At 43.9% G+C, this 22,414-nt stretch overlaps 1 protein-coding gene across 1 annotated transcript; it reads right to left on the bottom strand.

Moving 5' to 3' along the window:
• Positions 1 to 2,046: 2,046 nt before the first annotated feature.
• LOC309382723 (uncharacterized protein) lies at positions 2,047 to 21,537 on the bottom strand (the record flags this gene model as incomplete). Its single annotated transcript, XM_081934512.1, has 9 exons — positions 2,047 to 4,088; positions 7,221 to 7,347; positions 10,456 to 10,538; positions 12,131 to 12,251; positions 12,434 to 12,765; positions 18,103 to 18,299; positions 19,134 to 19,269; positions 20,021 to 20,147; positions 21,463 to 21,537. The coding sequence occupies 9 exons, from the start codon at positions 21,535 to 21,537 to the stop codon at positions 2,050 to 2,052; spliced, it is 3,237 nt and encodes a 1,078-aa protein (XP_081790638.1). The 3' UTR covers positions 2,047 to 2,049.
• Positions 21,538 to 22,414: the final 877 nt, after the last annotated feature.

Raw genomic sequence — 22,414 nt, 5'->3', positions numbered from 1 at the left:
GTCGGGCCCTGAATCAATTGAGTCAGGTCCATGGCTGTCATGGAAGCCATGAACTCCCGAACCCCCTCAGATGCTTCTCCCACCGATGGCAGGTTAAAATCCCCCATCACTAAGAGTTTGGGGGTCTCAACCGCCACCGATGCGATCAGCTCGAGGAGTTCAGGCAGGGCCGCTGATGTATAGCGAGGAGCCAGGTATACTATCAGCAGGCCCAACTGTCTCCCAGGGCCCCATTTCACGACAAGGGATTCACACCCGGACGTCTGTGGCACAGTGGACTCCCTCGGCTCTAAATCCTCCCGAATAATCGCTGCTACCCCACCGCCCCTTCCCTGGGCCCGGGGCTGGTGAAATGCTCGGTAACCTGGTGGGCACATTTCCACGAGGGGGAAACCTCCCTCGTGGCCCAACCAGGTCTCCGTAATTCCCGCGAGGTCCGGCTCCCCCTCCAAGATTAGATCGTAAATGAGGGGGGCCTTATTAACAACGGACCTCGCATTGCATAGCAACAGCCTCAGGCCCTGGGTCTGCAGCTCCTGACCACCTAGAACGCGGGGGTTGGTACAAGCGACCGGGTGTAACCAGCACCCACGGTCTCCCAACCGACTGCGAGATCTTAATCTGTCTTCGTATCTGCCCTTGCAATGCAAGTAGAAAAATAGGAACCACCATTGGTGGGAAGGTAACAATGTTCCGTGCGCCTTTGGCATTTAGTCGTGTCGGCCACATGACCACGGAGATGTCTTCAGACAGCGCTGGTTCTTCCGCTTTGAAACAGAGATGAACACCGCCATCTAGAGTCGTTAACGACTAATACATCTGTGCGAGGGGAACCTTTACATTTATAGTAGATAATACAAAGCCCAGCCAAGTTATTTAAAGCTATCCTAACATGTACACAGAGTAACCGCAACGCTTTCATAAATGTTGCTTCAGCAGTACTTTTCGGTGATACTTCCTATTTTTCTAATAGCATACTTCTTCTTTTTAGAGGTGTACAGGTGCAAATCTTTTCTGTTTATGCCTTTTCTCTTGTTCCTTAGTATATTTGGGCCTCTGAATTAGCAAGCTGAAGCATTTACGCCTTTATTCTAAGTTTAACCTGTTAATTGAATCTCCTTCTATTTAGACGAGGAATGGTGAACCTTGGACCTTTTATATTTTGTAGGCTACAACTTCCAGAATTCCTGAGCATATCTGAGATATGTAAGCTAAGCCTTTAGCTACTGTACAAGTTAGGGCATTAACAGAAAACAAACACACTCAATATTGGATCTCAGACTAGAAATCAGTTGAACCCAACCAATTTTAGACGGTGCAGACACAACAACAACCATCCAGTGTTTATTTTTGACAAAAAACTTGAGTCTTGTATTGGTTCAATGGTTCATTCTTTTGTGTCTCTTTTTCCCAGTGAAGTGCTCACCGAAGATCCTTTTTCTCTTTGTTCTGGCGCAGGGGTGGGTTTCTGCCGGCATTACTGCTGGTTCGCAACCTGCGTGCAACCTGCGCGCCATGTTCAATGTAAATTGTTCTGTGCGCATACACAGAAAAGTTTACAGTGAACTACACACACACAGTCACTAAAATCCAAAATGGCGGAGGCCAAGCAGCAGCGAGGGAACTGGTTCAGGGGGGTGGCAGGCCTGAGTCGCTGCCGGTTCTGTGATCCAGGCCTGAATTCCACTACCTGTTCGGCTGAACCGGGCCAAACCAGCAGCAACCTCTCTTCTGGTGTGACTTAAATATGCAAGGCAACTCTTGATTTTAATGAGTCGAAAAGCTTCTGCTGCTTTGGAAGCCCTTCCCATTTGCCAAATATGTCTATCTACAGATTCTCCTGGCACACCTCTGTGGCCACGAAGCAAATTTTGAGAATTAACACGTACCAATACAATACAATACAATACAATACAATAGCAGAGTTGGAAGGGACCTTGGAGGCCTTCTAGTCCAACCCGCTGCCTAGGCAGGAAACCCTATACTGTTTCAGACAGATGGCTATCTAACATCTTCTTAAAGACTTCCAGTGTTGTCTTCCAATTAGTATCATCTTTTCCTGCAATGCGTTTTCTTATGACGATTAAAGTCACCCCCAGTTCTGAATTTCTTTCCACACTCCACACACTCATACGGCTTCTCCCCTGTGTGGATTCTATTATGGAGTCTAAAACTGCTCCCAGCTCGGAAACTCTTTCCACACTCAATGCATTTAAACGGCTTCTCTCCCGTGTGGAGCCTATTGTGGTAAGTAAGATGGCCACTCACACTAAAACATTTTCCACACTCCAGGCATTTATAGGGTTTCTCCCCTGAGTGAATCCTTTTATGGCTCCTGAGTGAATTATCGCTTGTAAAGCTTTTTCCGCACTCATTACATGTGTATGGTTTCTCCCCAGTGTGGATTCTCTTGTGGATATCAAGATAACTACTTTTTCTAAAACTCTTTCCACACTCCATGCACTTAAAGGGTTTATCCCCTGTGTGAATCCTTTTATGGATCGTCAGTATTCGAGAATCACTGAAGCATTTTCCACACTCGTGGCACTGATATGGCTTCTCCCCAGTGTGGGTTCTACTATGTACAATACAGTCAGTTTTTGTATTGTAGCATTTTCCACACGTGCGGCATTCATATGGTTTCTCCCCGGTGTGGAGCCTTTTGTGGGAAGTGAGGGACCACGAACGGGTGAAACATTTATCACATTCGGTGCATTTATAAGGCTTTTCCCCCGTGTGGATCCTTTTATGCATATTAAGGTTACTTGTTTGACTGAAGTGCTTCCCACACTCAAAGCATTGATAGGGTTTCTCTCCACTGTGGATTCTTCTATGTAACGTTAAATGGTAGGAATTACTGAAGCTCTTTCCACACTCCAGGCATTTGTATGGTTTCTCCCCTGTGTGGGTCCGTTCGTGGGCACGAAAGCCACCAGAATTGGCAAAGCACATTCCACACTGCAAGCATTGAAAGGGCTTCTCCCCTGTGTGGATTCTGTGATGTGCAGTAAGGCGTGCAGAGCAATAGAAGCTCTTTCCGCACTCTGTGCATTGAAATGGTTGTTCTCCCGTGTGCATCCTCTCGTGTAAATTAAAATGACCTTTTTGATAGAAGCTCTTTCCACAGTGCAGGCATTTATAAGGTTTCTCCCCTTTATGCATCCTATTATGTAAGTTTAGAGTATCACGTCTGTTGAAGCTTTTTCCACACTCCAAGCATTCATAGGGTTTCTCTCCAGTGTGGATCCTGTTATGTAAATTAAAATTGCCTTTTTGTGCAAAGCTCTTTCCGCACACAGTGCAATGATACGGCTTTTCCCCTGTATGGATCCTATTATGGTAAGTGAGGACACTTGCAGAGTGGAAGCTCTTCCCACATTCCAGGCATTTACATGGTTTATTCCCAGTGGGGATCTTTTTCTGGGAATTCAGTTCCTTGCTCCGAGTAAACCTCTTTCTACCCTCCCTGCGTTTATACAATCTTTCCTCTCTGTGGATGCTTTGATGGGAAGTAAGGGAGGTTCTGTTTCCAAAGGTCTTTCCGCAGGTGATGCATTGATGCTGCTTCCTCTCTTCGTGGACCCTCTTATGTGAACTAAGATGATTTTTCTGCCTGAAGGTCCTTCCACAATCCAGACATCTGTGTGGATCCTCTGCTTTGTGAATCTTTTTATGCAATGCAAGAAAACAGATCATACCGAAGCTTTCTGCACACTCCGTACATTTATACGTTTCCCTTCCTTCTTGTATTCTTTCATGTAAAAGAGGAGGAAGGCTCCTTCTGGAGTATTGTCTGCTTTCGTCTTGTTTCTCTCCAGCAAGGATTTCACAATAGTCACATAATCCAGATTCATCTCTGAATATTTTCCCACACCTTGAACACACTTCTTTTTCTTGGCAATCATCTGTTTCCAATAAGACATTGGTATCTGCCCAAGGTAAACCAGAGCATTTCTCCAGCTCCCCCATTAACTGTTTTTTCTCAGAACTTTGCTTTCCATCCATCTTTTCTGCAACTTCCTTTTTCTCTTTTGGCAAAGGTGCTGCTGCCTCTTGGCCACAATTCTCCATCTCCCATCCATCATGTGCTTGTAATAAAAAAAGAAAAGAAGAAGTTAAGAAAAACCTAGGCACGAAAGGGATCAAGCCCCATTGCTGTATTTGAACAGTATTAATATTCTTCCAAACTCCCATTTGTTCCAAAAATGGTGGTAGGCTTGATATTAAAAGATAAAAGATTTGGTCCTTGGGTCTCTCTTGTTCTCAATGGTACAGAATAAAAACCTGAAGATTTTGGATAAGATCATTGAACCTTTTGGGGTTTTTTTGGGGGGGACCATCTAGTCAATTGCTTCATATTTAGTTTCATGGCAGCAGATGGGACCCTTAAAAGTGGCCTATATTCATTCATTTGTTCCTTCCTTCATTGATTTATTGGCCTCTCAGCTTGCCAGAGGGAAACCCTGGATGGCTTGTGATATTAAAGGGGTTAAAACTATATGAAACCTATACAAAATAAAATATTGTAAAAATACAAATACTCAATCCTAACTAAAAGATAATAGACTTGATTATGATGGAAAGCGTAGTGGTTTAATTTTAATCTGAGAAGGTGAAAATTTTGAGGGACGTGGACCTGGAACTGAGTTTCAGCTTCATATCCATGAAGAGGTTTTCCCTTGGGAAAAAAATGGTTTGTCACTCTGGTGTGTATCCCACAGGTGTGTTTTTTTCCTTGAAGACATTTCGACTCTCATCCAAGAAGCTTCTTCAGTTCTGACTGAATGGTGGAGGATGGAAGGATTGATATTCCTTGCAGTCAACTGGCCATTAGCACTGTGTTCTGAACTAGGCTTCCTGAGAAAGCATAAATGACAATCTTAATCCCCCAAACCCTCTTTTATTTATACAGCTGTGAATTATGGTCATTCACAGCCCGTAATGATTCACAAACAGCCTGTGAAGAGTCCAACAGATGTCTGCTCGAGTTGCCATAGTCTTTCAGGGTAATGTTGATAAGCGCCCACCTTTATCTCCCTTTAAACACTGCCAGAGACCTAATTGCCAATTAGTTTTGCAAGGCCAAATGTAGCACAGAGTCAAACAAAACTTCTCAGAGCTTGAACCAACCAGATGAACTACCGTATTTTTTGAAGTATAAGATGCACCTTTTTCCCTCAAAAAAGAGGGTAAAAATCTGGGTGCGTCTTATACACCGAATACAGCATTTTTGGCCTCCTGAAACCCCACCCCCTTTGCAAAAATGGCCGTGCATAGCCTTTAGAAAGCTTCCAGAGTGCTCCTGGGGGCTGGGGAGGAAAACAATTGAGTGAAAATGGGCCGTTTTTTGCACATTTTTGCCTCCCCAGCCCACAGGAGCACTCTATAAGCCTCCTAAAGGCTATGGATGCCCTTTTTTAACAAAAAATGGGCCGGTTTTCGCGAAAGACAAAACTATCAAACTATTCACTAAGGCTGCATTACTACTACTATAAGTCTTCTAATTGTTCCTATCATCCATCTCCTCACACTTATGACTGCATAAGTGTGCAGTCGTAACTTTGTTGCTTGTATCCTTATTATTTATATTGATATTGATTGTTTCCTGATTGCTTATTTGTATCCCGTGACTATCATTAAGTGCTGTACCTTATGATTCTTGACGAATGTATCTTGTCTTTTAATGTACACTGAGATGCTTTTGCACCAAAGACGAATTCCTTGTGTGTCCAATCACACTTGGCCAATAAAGAATTCTATTCTATTCTGTCTAAATCCTTCCATTCTCCACCTTTCAGTCAGAACTGAAGAAGCTTTTGGGATGATAAATGAAATGTCTTCAAGCAAAAACCAAGAAAGTGCTGTTGCCATTTGAAAAAGCTCCACTGGGCCACCAAGACCTGGATGACTGAGAATCTTTATAAACATTCATTCATGTTTGCAGGTAGCACCACAAAAAGGGAAGCATTGGAGAAAATAGGAGGGGTTACAGTTGGAAGATCCCATCTGCAGAGGACCTGGAAGATTGCCACTTCTCTAGTAGTTACATCCTTGTGATAAACCCATGGACTCTTATCGGGCTCATAAGCGCCATCATTAGAGACCCGTGATGATGAACCTATGGCATGCGTGCCACAGGTGGCACGCAGAGACATATTTGCTGGCACGCAAGCTGTCAGCTCCAGCCATATGTGCATGCCGGCCAGCTGATTTTCAGCCTACCCAAGGGGGGAGGGGGGAGGGGGGGCCGTTGTTCACCTTCCCCAGGCTTCAGGAAAGCCTCCAGAGCCTGGGGAGGTGAAAAATGGGCCCAATGGGCCAACCGGAAGTTCAGAAACAATCCGTTTCCAGCTTCCAGAGGGTCTCTGGGGGGGCTGGTTGAGGTGGTTTTTGCCCACCCCAGGCTTCAGGAAAGTCTCCGGAACCTGGGGAGGGCAAAAACTCACAATTTTGGCACGCCTTTACAAAAAGGTTCACCATTACTGTTATAGACCAAAAAAACCCTCCCCTCCCCCCAGCAAGATGAAAGCAACTTCTAAAAAGATCTGTACAAAGTGGGACAGACAGGATCAGAAACTGGCTAGGATGGGAAACATCATGGAGAGTGTGTGGAGGTTTTAGACATTTTATCAGACTAAGTAGGAGTAGAAACTTAGATAAGGACACACTTTTCTACTGCATACAGTGAATATATGAGCATTTTATCTGAGAAACAGATCAGGTTTCTCACAACCATCACCATTTCAGTCCAGAGAAAAGAGAATCTGTCAGGAAATTGCGCAGCAGGTGACTAAAAACATCAGAGATGCTGACACAAACTTCCAGTTTTACGTAAATTAATATATTTTACATCAATATTTATTGTAAACAAGAAAGTCAGGCTAACAGGAGCATCATGAGGTAAACCAACACCACAGGATCATCATGAGGTAAAATTAGAACACACAGAGGAAAAAAGGCGGGAAACAGGACACTCCCCCCCCTTTACACTCACATTAACCAATCACAGCAGAGATAGCCTCATGCAGCAGACAGCTCTCTCCAACCAATCAACTATAGTAAAACTCCTCTGTTCCAGCTACTAAATTTCAATATCTTTTGCTATTTTCAATGGTGGTGTGTTAATCGTATTATGTCAGATTATTGAAGTTGGAGGAGACCTTGTAGATCATCTAGTCCAACCCTGTGCCCGAACAGGAGAGCCTAACAGAATCCCTTACCTAAGGAGGCCATGTTCCTCTTGTTTTCCAGCATGACCTCTTGGTACAGGGCTTTTTGCTCAGAATCCAGCAGGGCCCACTCCTCCATGGAGAAAAACACGGCTACATCCTCAAATGATACCAATTCCTGACACAGGGAGAGGGGAAAAACACAACATATTCCATCAATATTCCTAACAATGAACACTTCAATAAATTACTTGAAAGTCCTCTTCTTGATGACCACATTCCACCTGCAGAGTTTCCAAGCAGAAAATTTGCTTCTTTTCTGGAGAACTTTTCCAAAAACATCAAGTGCAAAGAGCCTCTGGCTCAGTGGTGGGTTCCAGCTCCCGTCGCAACCAGTATGCTGTGCACACAGCCAGGCATCCTAATTGGGCACCTGCGCTGCACACGCATATGCACACCATCACCCTGCAACGCTCAGCTGCTTGGCAGAGGTCACACAGGCACTGCATGCCCGGTTGCTTCAAAAACAGGTAAGGCGAGCGGGTGGGACAAATGAGTCACTGTGCCAGTACGGTGTCCGCTACTCCCGGCTAACATCAGTATAGTCATACCGGGCCGTACCACCAGAACCCACCACTGCTCTGGCTAGAGATTCATCCAGGTAATGCGTTATTGGTTTGGCCGATTCCGTGACCCCATATTCCTTTGCTTTCTGTTGATGAGCTACAGCTTGGATGTGTTGGGCCAATCCAACTTTGAGTTAGTTTTACCCAATGCAACGAGCCAATGAATCGTGCCAAATCAAGGAAAGTGGGGTTCAACATTTCATTTCTGGGTAAAAGTAAACCTTGGGTTTTACTTTTGATTTTGGGGTTTCATGTGAAGTATTAGTAGTGCTTTATAAAGCCTTATTAAGGCCACACCTGGAGTACTGCATGCAGTTTTGGTCCCCATGTTAGAAAAAGATGTGGAGATTTTGGAAAAAGGGCAGAGATGAGAAACTAAGATAATTAAAGGAGAGGAAAACATGAAGAACGGTTGCAGGAATTGGGTATGGCCCGTCTAGAGAAAAGAAGGACTAGGGGTGACATGATAGCCGTGTTTCAGTATTTGAAGGTTGCAACCATAGAGGGAGTCAAACCTTTTCTCCAAAGCACCAGAAGGCAGGAAAAAGAAACAATGAATAGAAGCTGATCAAGGAGAGAAGCAACCTGGAATTAAGGAGAGACTTCCTGACAGTGAGAATAACTAACCTAGTGCACGGGTATCAAACTCGTGGTGTCCCGTTGCTGACACGTAACGTTTCATGATGCTTTTTCCCTTCATGGAGCAAGAGTTGGGCGTGGACTGCATGTGACACATGAAGGCCGCCAGTTTGACACCCTTGAACTAATGGAATGGGTAGCCTTCAGAAGTTGTGGGTGCTTCATCACTGGAGGTTTTTAAGAAAAGACTGGATAGCCAATTGTCTGAAATGGTGTAGGATCTCCTGCTTGAACAGGGGGTTGTAGTCGAAGACCTCCAAGATCCCTTCTAGTTCTATTCTGATTGAGTTGATTGATTGATTGGCTCAAAATCCAAATTGAGCACACCTTCAGCAAGCTGTTTTATCCCATAAAGCCACAGTCCGGTGCAAAAGTCTTAGGTCACCTCCCCCTTCTTGTTTTAGCAAAGCTTTCATAACCATTCCATAATTTTCAATCTTGAATACCATGTCTTGAAAATCCAGTTTGCTTGTTGCTTTCCCTTTGAGAGTGCCACTGATACAATTGTTTGAAATGGTATAGGATCTCCTTTCTTGAACAGGGGGTTGGACTAGAAGACCTCCAAGGTCCCTTCTAGTTCTATTCTGATTTGATTGATTGATTAATTGGCTCAGAGTCCAAATTGAGCACACCTTCAGCAAGCTCTTTTATCCCAGAAAGCCACAGTACTGTGCAAAAGTCTTAGATCTCACCCAGTCCTCCTAAGGATTTAGCATACAGGTAGTCCTTGACTTCCAACAGTTCATTTAATGACCCGTTTGAAATTACAACAGCATGAAAAAAGTGACTTATGACTATTGTTCGCACTTACAACCATTGCAGCGTCCCCACAGATATGAGATTAAAATTCGGACGCTTGGCAATTGACTCTTGCTTATGACGGTTGCAATGTCCTGAGACCCTCCGAATCCTCTTTTACTATCTTTTGACGAGCAAAGTCAACGGGGAAGCCAGTTTTCCATAAAGACTGTGGTGATTTAACAGATTAACAGAGTTGGAAGGGACCTTGTAGGTCATCTAGTCCAACCCACTAGCAACTGTGGCAAGAAAGGCCCTAAAATGCCCCCTCCCCAATCGTACTGTGCTTAAAGGACGTGCGAAGGGTATACAACATCAACACCAGATGTGGGTTGTGCTGGTTCGGCCGAACAGGGAGTGACACCCATGCCTGACATGCCCCTGAACTGATTCCCTCACCGCCGCTGATGTCACCACCATGTTGGATTTTAGTGAGTGCGCATGCGCAGTTCAGTGTAAATTGTTCTGCGAATGCGCGCAGAACAATTTACATTGAATAGCGCAGACGTGCACGGGTTGCAAACTAGTAGTAAAACCGGCAGCAACCCAACCCGGATCAACACCAAAGAACTGCAGACCCCCCATTATATTCTTCTCACACGGTCATCACCCTCTTTCCATAACAACCATGGAATGGTGACCTGAAGCTTTTGCACACAACTGTACATGGTAGAATTGGCTGATCTTTCGTTACTTTTTCCCATTTTACTGAAGAACTAACGTCCCATAATCCACATGGGGAACTGTGCACTGAATCAGCTGAGCTCTCTGGATCTGCTTTTTAACCCGATCATGTAACAAAATAACAGAATATAACAGAATGACAGAGTTGGAAGGGACCTTGGAGGTCTTCTAGCCCAACCCCCTGTTCAAGTAGGAGACCTTATATACCATTCCAGACAAGTGTCTGTCCAGTCTCTTCTTAAAGGCCTCCAGTGATGGAGCAGCTAAAACTTCTGAAGGCAAGCCATTCTACTGGTTAATTGTTCTCACAATTTACAAATTCACAAAAAGTTTCCTTAGCTTTAAGTTGCTTCTCTCCTTGGTTAGTTTCGATCCATTCTTCCTTGTCTTGCCCTCTGTTATTGGTAGCTTCTCCAATAGATCAGACTGGCACTTTTAGGGAGTCTGTAGAGATTCTCAGTCATCCAGGTCATGGTTGTCCCAAAGGTGCTTTTTCAAGAAAGTCCAGAACACTTTAAGGAAGGGGAGAATCTTCCTACCTTAGTTGGAAGTTTAACCGCTGTTAATCCTCCATTAAAAAGAACTGAGGTTCGGGGAGATGAAGACAAAGCCATCAAAGTGTCTAGGAACGAGGAGGGGGGAAAACAGCAAAGGAATAATTTACTATCAAACATCCTAAGGATATCAGTGAAGCTACAGTGCAGAAGGGCAATTCTACATATCTTTATGCTAACTAGGGAATCAATTTATCTGAGGACTTTGCAGCCACAGCAACAATACACAGAAGCTGCTAACATTGGGTGAGAGGAAAACTGAAAGGTGTGGAAGGACCAGGGGCTGGATTCAGAGGCAAATGATCTCAGCCATGAATTTACGCATTGAAGCACCACAGAGCTTGACTCTGGATGCCTCAAGCAAGTCCCATCCTACATCCCAGGGAGTTGTGCTGAGTATTGCTGAATATCCATTGCCCTCAGGAGCTTTGGAAAATAGGTTGACTTTCTCTTCCTTGTGGCAACCACTCAACTAATGGAATATTGCTATCCTGTCACCCCGTGTCCTTCTTTTCATTCAACTAGTGTGAGGGGAAAGTAATCATAGTGCAGGCCTTTGCTTCTTGATAGATGCCTATGGGCCTGATATTTCTTTGGCAAGGTTTATTGTATTCAATGTTCATCTGTATGATCCGTTTAAAATCATGGTATTCAATACTACTGTCTCTATTAAAAAGTTGCAACCCGCAAGTATGTTGAAATACTATGTCTTAATACTGTTGGTAGATGAGTTTGCAGGGTGAGTCGAGCTGAGATCCAGGGAAAAGAGGAACTGTCAGGTTGTAATGTATGCAAAAATAACGATGTTGTGACATTGTGGTTAAAGGAAGAGAAAACTGCCACAGTTGCTGTGACAAACAAGGCAGAATTTTGAGTCTTTTGCTTCGTTGTATATAGTGGCATGTTGGACAGTGAGTCAGGGCCAACCAGCCTCAAACTGTCCCTTTTGACTGCTTGTCTGGTTGACCCTCATTACAATGTGATTTTTCTGTAAATACTTGCTGTTTGATATAATTTGAAATTTAATAAAGCATGTAGGATCCTTAATAAATTATTGTCCTTAATACAGGACTCTAAGTGAGATGCCTTATGCCATAAGGCTTATGGTGTGTTGCCTGTTCAATTTCTTACTAGTGCAGCTATGCTCCTTATCAGGTGTTTTCTGACACTAGCCATGCCCAGTTCCTGCAACCGTTCTTTATATGTTTTAGCCTCTACTCCCTTAATCATCTTTTGTTGCTCTTCTCTGCACTCTTGAGCATCAGAACCCTGACCCACATAATGTCCACCCCCCCCCCCCATCAGATACTTAGAAGAGAAACAAAAACTAGTTTTACAGGTGGGATTTGCCTGTTGGAATAGCCTACTACAGCAATGTTTCTCAACCATAAGCAGCTTTAAAATACGTGGACTTCAACTCCCAGAATTCCCCAGCCAGCTATCTTAGGCTGGCTGGAGAATTCTGGGAGTTGAAGTCCACATAGCTTAAAAGTTATCAAAGTTGAGACATGCTGGCCTATAGAAAAAGGGTGACACCTGTTTAAATGGACACAAGCCTTTTTAAAAAGTTAAATTAAACAATGAAAAGGAATTCAGGAATGAAATGAACTCCTGGCAAAGTCAATCCCGAGGGTTAAAGGGCATCAGAAGGAGCCTTTACCTGGTGCTCTCTCCGGAGGTGGCTCGTCCTGAGCAACTCCCCGAAACAGCAGCTCCTGGGAGGGATCGCCCCCTTTCCCTCCAGCCGGGTTAGCATCCATTAAACCCCAAGCCTTCTGGATCTGAAGCAGCACCAGAGAGAAAAAAGGAAGTCACGGGAAACGATCGGGAAGGGCCGGCAGAATAGTCTCCCCCAAGGAGAAGGTGGGGACTGCAGGAGCGATCTTAAAAGCTCCCCAAGAAGCTGCACTGAAGGCTCACCTGTCCAAGCCTTTCCCCAGGTGGGAAGAAGGGAGATTCTTACCTGGCGCTTAAAAGGAAAGAGGCGGCTCTGTTCCTCGCTTGGACTTCGCTTCCCAAGAGATGCGCGCAGGGAAAGATCCGCGATCTGCTTTCCTCGCAGCCCCGCCGGCCACGCTGCCTTCCTTCCCGGCCACGCACGTGGATTCCCCCTTCTCGGAACGACCCCAGCCAGCCAGGACGTTGCAGAGCCCAAGCAGGAAACGCTTACAGTTCCTCCTCTCCCCGTCCAGCTCCTCCCATTCTCCAAAAGGCCGAGGGCACTGCCCACTCGGGACTTCCCCTGCCTGTCCAATGCCTTCTGCCACGGGTGGGGGATGTCCCGCGTGGGATGGTCTGTTGGGCAGGGAGTCCAGGGCTACTTCTCCCGAGGCAGTCAGAGAAACGGGACAGAAGGAGGGGATGAAGCCCAGGGACAGGAGAAAGGAAGGGGATGCGGAACAGCAGTTAGAAGGGAACTACAGAATAACAGAGCTGGGAGGGACTTTGGGGGTCTTCTAGTCCAGCCCCCTGCTCAGGTTGAAAACCCTGTACCATTTCAGACAAATGGTTGTCCAATCTCTTCTTCAAAACTTCCAGTGTTGGAGCATTTACAACTTCTGGAGGCAAGTTGTTCCACTGATTAATTGTCCTAACTGTCAGGAAATTTCTCTGTAAGGTTTCCATAAGGAAAAGGAGCCTGTCGTGTCTACCTATTCTAACAGGGTAGTCCTCAACTTGCAACGTATTTCCATAAAATGATTAACAATCGTGATTGACCCTTAATAACCAATAATCCATTGCTGCTTCAGAAGCAGTCCTCAACTTCCAATCGTCTGTTTAGTTCGAAGTCACAAACGGCAGTGAAAAAAAGTGATTTAGAATTGTTGTTCGCACTTAAGGACAGTTGCAGCATCCCCATGGCCACGCGCTCAAAATTAACAACCCCTTGACAACTGACTCACATTTATGACGGTTGCAGTGTCCCCGGGTCGTGTGGTCACCTTTTGTGACCTTCGAACAAGAAATGGGGGAGACAGATTTGCTTAGCAACTGTGAAACGGTATAGGGTTTCCTGCCTAGGCAGGGGGTTGGACTAGAAGACCTCCAAGGTCCCTTCCAACTCTACTATTGTATTGTATTGTATTGTATTGTATTGTATTGTATTGTGTTACCAGCTTAACAACTGTGGAGATTCAAGCAACAACCACGGCAAGAACTATGCTAAAATGGAACAAGTCACTTACCAAAAGTGACTTTTGCCTCCAGAAGCTGTGAATTCTCCAAGAATGGAAGTCTTTAAGACGTTGGATAACCATTTGTCTGAAGTGGTGCAGTGTTTCCTGCCTAAGCAGGGGGTTGGACTAGAAGACCTCCAAGGTCCTTTCCAACTCTTATTCTATTCTAATATTATCCCCAATAAATGCAGAACCATTTATTTCTCCATAAGAGCATCCAATTAATCATTCCATTTTGAAGCAGGAGAAAACTTCTGAGCTAGGAAATATTTAATATTTAACTATTTAAAAGGCCTGAGCTAAAAAAATATTTAAAAAGTCTGAGTGGCGAAATTTTTAATCCCTCCGTTTAAAAGAATCCATATATAAAGTTCAGAAGAAAAACTACTTCTACGCAGTACAGATAGTGCTTCACTTACAACATTTCATTTAGTGCCCATCTAAAGTTACAACAGCCATTTTTAAAAAGTGAGTTACGACCCCTTTTCACACTTACGACCGTTCAAGCATTCCCATGGGCACGTGATCAAAATCTTGGCAACTGACTCGCATTTATGACCGTTGCAGTGTCCTGGGGTCATGTGATCCCCTTTTGCGACCTTCCGACAAGCGGTCAATGGGAAAAACGTGATTCACTTAACAACTGTGGTAAGGTCCCAAAATGGAGCAAACGGCACTTAACATGTCTCACTTAACAACAAAAATGTTCGGCTCAATTGTTGTAAGTCAAGGACTACCTGTACAAACTATTTCTCCTATAGTAAAACAGCTCCAAGCCTAACAGAGCATGCTTGAAGTCTGCAGAGAGAAGGTTCCTGGCGTATTCCCCATTTCCTCCCCAAGAATTGCTCTTGCCGTCTGGTTGAAAGAAGGAAGGAGATCCTTCTGGACTCAAAAGGCACTTTTGGTTTTTTCTTACCTTTCCTGCTCCAGCTGCTTTACCAGCTGTGCCCACGCCTCCAATTGAACACAATGAGTAGGGAGATTGTAAGCAACAACTTTATTGTGTAGAAAAAGTAACACAAGGAAATCTCTCCCAAAGCCTTTGTACCGGAATTTTGGGAGTTGAAGTCTACAAGTCAAAAAAGGACCCAGGTTCCCCACCCCTGATGAGACTGTGGCCTTCCAATTGTCGGAGGCCAAACTGTGCATCTGACCTTGTTCTCTGGGAAACCCAAGCCTTCTCCAAGGAATCTCAGGCCTCTTCGCCATCTTTCCCCTTTTGAGATTTTAACTTATGGACTTCAACTCCCAGAATTCCCCAGTCAGTATGGTAACATCTGTGCCAGAGGAATGCTGGCAGTTGAAGTCCACAAGTCTTAAGCTATATTTGGAGACCCTAGTGTAGGTCCTGACTGATGTGGATGTTAAGAAATTCCTTCCCTGTTTTCCAAGATGGGTTTCAAAAAATTGGCAATTGTCAGATAGACTGAAACAACACATTTCCTTAAATTCTTAACATCCATGATTCTGCCTTAATAACAAAGAATCAATTGCTGCTTTACAATTAATCCTCGACTTAAAATCGTTTCTTTGGTTAAAAAAAATGATTTATGACGTTTTTCTCACAACTGTTGCAATGTCATATGATCAAAATTGTAGTCAAACCTGTATTTTCTAAAGCTGGTTCCCTGAAATGTCCTATTTATTGACCAAAAACATCCGAAATGTATAAGCTAAGCCTTTAACTACTGTATAAGTTAGGGCATTAATGGAAGAAAAGAAACACAATATCGTATCTCAGACTAAAAATCAGTTAAATACAACCAAATTTAGATGATGCAGACCAGAGGTGGTATTCAGCAGGTTCTGATCAGTTCTGGAGAAACGGTACTTGCGGAAATTTTCAGTAGTTTGGAGAACGGGTAATTATGACCTCTGATTGGCCCCACCCCATCTATTCTCTGCCTCCTGAGACGCAGCTGATCGGGAGGGATGGGGATTTTGCAGTAACCTTCCCCTGGAATAGTTTAGTTTAGTTTAGTTTATTAGACTTCTAGACCGCCCCCTCTCCCCGAAGGGACTCGGGGCGGTGTACAGGTACAAAATTAAAAACCATACAATCGATAATAAATATAATTAATATAATTAAACAGGAATGAGGAGGGAATGGGGATTTTACAGTATCCTTCCCCTGCCACACCCACCAAGCCACGCCCACAGAACTGGTAGTAAAAAAAATTGAATCCCACCACTGGTGCAAACACAGTGCAATCCCTCCAGTTATTACTTTTGACAAAACTCTGGATTCTCGTATTGGTCCAATAGTTCATTCTCTTCCGTCACTTTCTCCCAGTGAAGTGCTCACTGAGGATCCTATTTCTCTTTGTTCTGGCGTGACTTTCTCCACGTGGGTGCAGTAGAATTGCTGGTTGATCCTTCCAACATGACTCCTCCGGGTGCCGTCCACTAGGCTGTGCCAGCGGGCGACGCCCAGGGGAAGGGCCTTCTCTGTGATGGGCCCGACCCTCTGGAATGACCTTCCCCCTGATATTAGAACAATCACGGACCTCCGCTCCTTCCGTAAGAAGCTCAAAACCCACCTGTTCAATCTAGCCGGCTTGGCCTAATTCCAGCTCTCCCACCCCAGCCTGTATTTTTAAATTTTGGTCTTAGGCTTAGTTTTTAATTTTTATAATTTGTACAGGAGTTTAATGTTTAATTCGTTTTTAACTATATTTATGATTATTTGTAAGTTTTTTTAATTCGGTACCTGTACACCGCCCCGAGTCCCTTCAGGGAGAGGGGGCGGTCTAGAAATAAAATAAAATAAAATAAATAAATAAATGAGGGAAACATGTTTTTGTTACTTGGTTTTTCCTTGAAGACATTTCGCTTCATATTCAAGAAGCTTCTTCAGTTCAGTACAAAAGAAACTTCTTGGATAAGAAAGGAATCCTCTGCAAGGAAAATAAGTCCAGTTGCCTTTTGATAAGAACGCCTTTGGACAACCTCAACCTGGATGACTGACAATCTCCATTGACATGTTACCTTTGCTATTCGCATTGACAAAGGTTGATCACTTCTATGCTATGTACACTGAGAGAGTATCCACCAGAGACACATGCTTTGTATGCCGAGTCACACTTGGCCAATGAGAGAATTCCTATTTCTATTTCTATATTCTATGCTATTTCTATTCTATTCTTATTCTTTCTAATCTTATTTACTCTAGACTAGCACAAAGATCTAATATCCAAAAGTTAATTCCTAGTTATACAAGGCAACTCTTCTTTTTAATGGAACAAGACTTTTCTGCTGCTTTCGAAGCTCTTCCCGTACTCCATGCATTTCTACAGATTCTCCTAGGACACTTCTGTGGGCATGAAGCAAATTTTGAGAATCTACATGAGCCAAGTAGCATCGTCTTTTCATGCTGTGCGTCTTACGGCAACTAAAGTCATTCCCGGTTCTCGGTTTCTTTCTACACTCCACACACTGATAGGGCTTCTCCCGTGTAAATTCTTTTATGAACCGTAAGGTTCCTGCCATCTCTGAAACTCTTTCCACAGTCGATGCATTTAAACAGCTTCTCTCCTGTGTTGATCCTCATGTGGGAGGTAAGACTGCCACACTCTCTGTAACATTTTCCACACTCCAGGCATTTATAGGGTTTCTCCCCTGAGTGAAGTCTTCTATGGATGCTGAGTGAATGTTTTCCACTAAAGCTTTTTCCGCACTCATGACATGTATACGGTTTCTCCCCCGTGTGGATTCTCTTGTGGATACCAAGGTAACTACTTTTTCTAAAACTCATCCCACACTCCATGCACTTATAGGGCTTTTCCCCAGTGTGAATCTTTTTATGACTTGTGAGTTCTCCAGAATCAAAGAAGAGTTTTCCACTCTCCTGTCACTGGTTTGTCCACAGTGTGGGTTCTGCTATGTAACATATAGCTATATTTTCCATTGAAGCTCTCTCCACAAGTGTGGCATTCATGTGGTTTCTCCCCAGTGTGGAGCCTTTTGTGAACAGAGAGAGTCCCCAGTCGAGTGAAGCATTTGCCACATTCGGTGCACTTATAAGGCTTTTCACCTGTGTGGATCCTTTTGTGGACAGTAAGATTCTGTTGATTATTGAAGCGCTTCCCACATTCGGTGCATTGATACGGTTTCTCTCCACTGTGGGTTCTCCTATGGGAACTTAAGTTGCTGGAATCACCAAAGTTCTTTCCACACTCCAGGCATTTGTACGGTTTCTCCCCTGTGTGGGTCCGTTCGTGGGCATGCAAGCTATCAGAACGGGCAAAACACATCCCACACTGCAGGCATTGAAAGGGTTTCCCCCCAGTATGTGTCCTCCTATGTGATATATAGCTATATTTTCCACTGAAGATCTTTCCACAAGTGTGGCATTCATATGATTTCTCCCCAGTGTGGAGTCTTTTGTGACGAGAGAGATTCCCCAGTCGAGTGAAGCATTTGCCACACTCGGAGCACTTATAAGGCTTTTCACCTGTGTGGATCCTTTTGTGGACAGTAAGATTCTGTTCATTAGTGAAGTGCTTCCCACACTCGGTGCATTGATACGGTTTCTCTCCACTGTGGATTCTGCTATGGAAACTTAAGCGGCTGGAATCACCGAAGCTCTTTCCACACTCCAGGCATTTGTATGGTTTCTCCATTGTGTGGGTCCTTTCGTGGGCATGCAAGCTATCAGACCGGGCAAAACACATTCCACACTGCAGGCATTGAAAGGGCTTCTCCCCTGTGTGGATTGTGTGATGAGCATTAAGGTTTGCTGAGAAACGGAAGCTCTTTCCACACTCCGTGCATTGAAATGGTTTTTCTCCCGTGTGGATCCTCTCGTGTGACGTAAGATGACCTTTTTGACTGAAGCTCTTTCCACACTCTAGGCATTTGTATGGTTTCTCCACTGTGTGGGTCTGTTCGTGGGCATGCAAGCTATCAGAGCGGGCAAAACACATTCCACACTGCAGGCATTGAAAGGGCTTCTCCCCTGTGTGGATTCTGTGATGAGCTTTGAGGTTTGCTGAGAAACGGAAGCTCTTTCCACATTCCGTGCATTGAAATGGTTTTTCTCCCGTGTGGATCCTCTCGTGTGACGTAAGATGACCTTTTTGACTGAAGCTCTTTCCACAGTGCAGGCATTTATAAGGTTCCTTATGTGAATTGCAATGATTTTTCTGCCTGGAGGTCCTTCCACAATCCAGACGTTTGTGTGGATTCTCTGCTTTGTGAATCTTTTTATGCAATGCAAGAGAGCGGCTTGTACTGAAGCTTTCTGCACACTCCGTACATTTGTACATTTCCCCTCCTTCTTGCATTATTTCATTTAAAGGAAGGGGAAGGGTCCTTCTGGAGTATTGCCTGCTTTCGTCTTGTTTCTCTCCAGAAGGGCTTTCACAACAGTCACATAATCCAGATTCATCTCGGAGTGTTTTGCCACACCTTAAACACACTTCTTTTTCTTGGCAATCATCTGTGTCCAATAAGACATTGGTATCTGCACATGGGAAACCAGACCAATTCTCCAGCTCAACCGTTAACAAGTTTTCCTCAGAACTTTGCTTTCCATCCATCTTTTCTACAAGTTCCCTTTTCTCTTTTGGCAAATGTGCTGCAGCCACTTGGCCAGAATCCTCCATCTCCCATCCATAACCTGCTTGCAACAGAAAAATAAAAGTTAATACAAACTTTGGGGCAAAAGGGATCAAGCACGACTGTGGTATTTGAACAGTATTAATATTTTTCCAAACTCCCGTTTGTTCAAAACAGGATGCCGTGCTTGTTATTAATGTGGGAAACAGAGTTGTATTGTTTTTACAGAACTGTAAGAAGACATGTTGGCCTATTAACAAAATACATTGCATATGTTTCTAATCTCATGAACTAGGCTGAAGCTTGAGAATTGTATGTAGGAGCTAGGATCAGAGGCCTCTGCTATGCTAGAAAAAAGCCTTAACCAGAATTTACCGATATGATAGTTACTCTAGAGACAACCCACAGGAACTAGGACCACAAAAGGAAATGTGTAAATAAGGGCAGGGGGAGATAGAATTAGAGTCATGGGAGATGTAATCAGGGATAGAGATAATGTATTCACTTTAGACACTTTGGATAGGTTGTGACACCATTATTACAAAGCCAATGAAGAAGAGGTGGGTGGTAAATTTGTAATAGTACTAGAGAATATAAGGCAAAAGTATTGATGATTTACGATGTGTCCATTGTACCTGTGGGTGTGTGGTCCACCCTCTTTGCAAAGTGAGGAATACAATTACCAGTGTTTTCTCTTGGAGGTTTTGGCTGCTGATTGCTTATTTCCAAACGAGACAACAAATCCCACATTAAGTTGATGTAAGATTTGACCTTTGGCTACCTAATGTAGATGTCTTAAGCGAATCCCTTACCTAAGGAGGCCATGTTCCTCTTGATTTCCAGCATGACCTCTTGGTACAGGGCTTTTTGCTTAGAATCCAGCAGGGCCCACTCCTCCACGGAGAAAAACACGGCTACATCCTCAAATGATACCAAATCCTGACACAGGGAGAGGACAAAAACACAATATATTCCATGAACATTCCTAACAATGAACACTTCCATGAATTAATTACATGCGGATCTTCATCTTAATGAACAAACTGCAGAGTTTCCAAGTTGGGCAAAGGAGCCTGTTAGGATATTGAATTTTGTAGCTGGAACAGTAAAGTCTACAATAGGCCCCAACACAATTGTGATTACTTAGTTAGAGAGTGTTGACTCATGCATGATGCAACCTAAGCTATGATTGGTTGCTATAAATATTAAGGAGGTGTTCCCCTTTTTCCCTCCTTTTTTCCTTCTGTGTGTTCTGTAGGATGTTTTAGATTTAACTCATGATGTTCCTGACTATCTTATGTTCTTCCTTCTCTGGATGGTGACAAAGATTGCTCTAAATTTGAAGGTCCAATATATTTATATTTTTATGAAAGACTACAAAACTGTGTCAGTATCTTCAATTTCATCTGGACAGCTGCTGTGCAGTTTCTTGACAGAACATCTTCTCTGGAGAACCTTTCTCAAAATAAAATGCCTCTGGCTAGAGATTCATCTAGTTAATGTTTTATTGGTTTGGCCGATTCTGCAGGAGCAGCAACCTCATATTCCTTTGTTGTCCATTGATGGGCTTGAGCTTGGATATGTTGGCTAAATCGAACACTGGGTTGATTTTACCCACAGTGGTGAGCAGATTAATCATGCCAAATCAAGGAAAGTGGGGTTCAACATTTAATTTCTTTGGAAAAGTAAATCTTGGACTTTTCTTTTCACCTTGGGCTTAGTATTAGTATCGTTTTATAAAACCTTAGTAAGGGCACACCAGGAATTCTGCATTCAGTTTTGGTCACCACAATAAAAAAAGATTTTGGAAAAAGTGCAGACAAGAACAACTAAGATAATTCAAGTCCTTGAGGACTATAGCGTATGAAAAACGATTGCAAATGGGATATGGCTAATCTAGAGAAAATAAGGACTAGGGGAGACATGACAGCTGTGTTTCAATATTTTAGGGGCAGCCACAAAGCACCAGAAGGCAGGACAGGAAACAATGGATGGAAACTAATCATGGAGAAAAGCAACCTAGAATTAAGGAGAAACTTCCTAAAAGTGAGAACAATTAACTAACGGAACAGTTTGCCTTCAGAAGTTGTGGGCAGGAGGTTTTTAAGGAGAGACTGGACCCCCACGTGTCTGAAATGATAGGGTCTCGTACCTGAAACAGGGGAATGGACTAGAAGATCTCCAAGATCCTCTCCAGTTGTGTTATTCTGTTACTGGGATATTGGCACATCTGAGGAGGGAAGAATCTTCGTACCTGCATTGGAAGTTCAACTGCTGTTAATCCTCTGCTGCAAAGAACTGAAGTTCCTGGAGAGGAAGACGAGGCCATGGGAATGTCTAAGAGTGGGGGGAAAAACAGCAAGGGAATAATTTGCTATCAAACACCCTAAGGATCTTCTTGAGCATACCGTGCAGAAGGCTGATTTTAGCCCATGTCTAGGCTAACCAGGGAACCCCTTTATGTGAGTCCTTTGCAGCCACAGCAACTATACATAGAAGCTCACCCTGGGTGAGGGGAAAAGGGAAAGTTGTGGAAGGATCAGGGATTGGATTCAGAGGCAGCTCTCTGGGCCATGAATGTATGCATTAAAGAACCACAGAGGGGGACTCTGAATGTCTCAAGCAGATCCCTTTCCATATCCAGGGAGTTGTGCTGAGTTGTTAATCAGGAATAAAAGGCCTGGCCTGGCACCAACAAAGAGACAGAGTCCAATTCTCTTTCAAATTCTCTATCACCTTTCCCAGATAAGGAACATGGGTCTTTATTTCAGCCATTTCAAGGTAAGAATCCTGATCACCAGAATCCTGGCTAAGATGCTCCTTCACTGGAGGCTGTTAAGAAGAGATTGGATAGCCAATTGTCTCAAATGGTATAAAATACTCCCCCTCAAGCAGGGGGTTGGACTAGAAGACCTCCAAGGTCCCTTCCAACTCTGTTATTCTATGTTTCTATAATGTTCACCTTCCCTTATCAGATAATCAGGGAAGACGATAGAAACTCTTTTTCACAGCTGGGACTTGCCTTTTGGAATAGCCTACTGTAAAAGTGAAAGAGTTTAGCCCTTTAATGGCTGTTGGACTTCAACTCCCAGAACACCTGAAACACCTGGCTGATGGATTCTGGGAGTTGAAGTCCACCAGTCCTAAAAGGCCCTAGTTCCCCACCCCTGGCCTAGAACAGGTTTCTCAATCGTGGGAGCTGTAAG

The sequence above is a fragment of the Natrix helvetica genome (genome assembly GCF_964273705.1).
Source record: "Natrix helvetica genome assembly, chromosome: 1".
Lineage (NCBI taxonomy): Eukaryota > Metazoa > Chordata > Lepidosauria > Squamata > Natricidae > Natrix > Natrix helvetica.
Note: the sequence above shows the minus strand (reverse complement) of the source record. Positions and strands in the feature narration are given on the sequence as shown.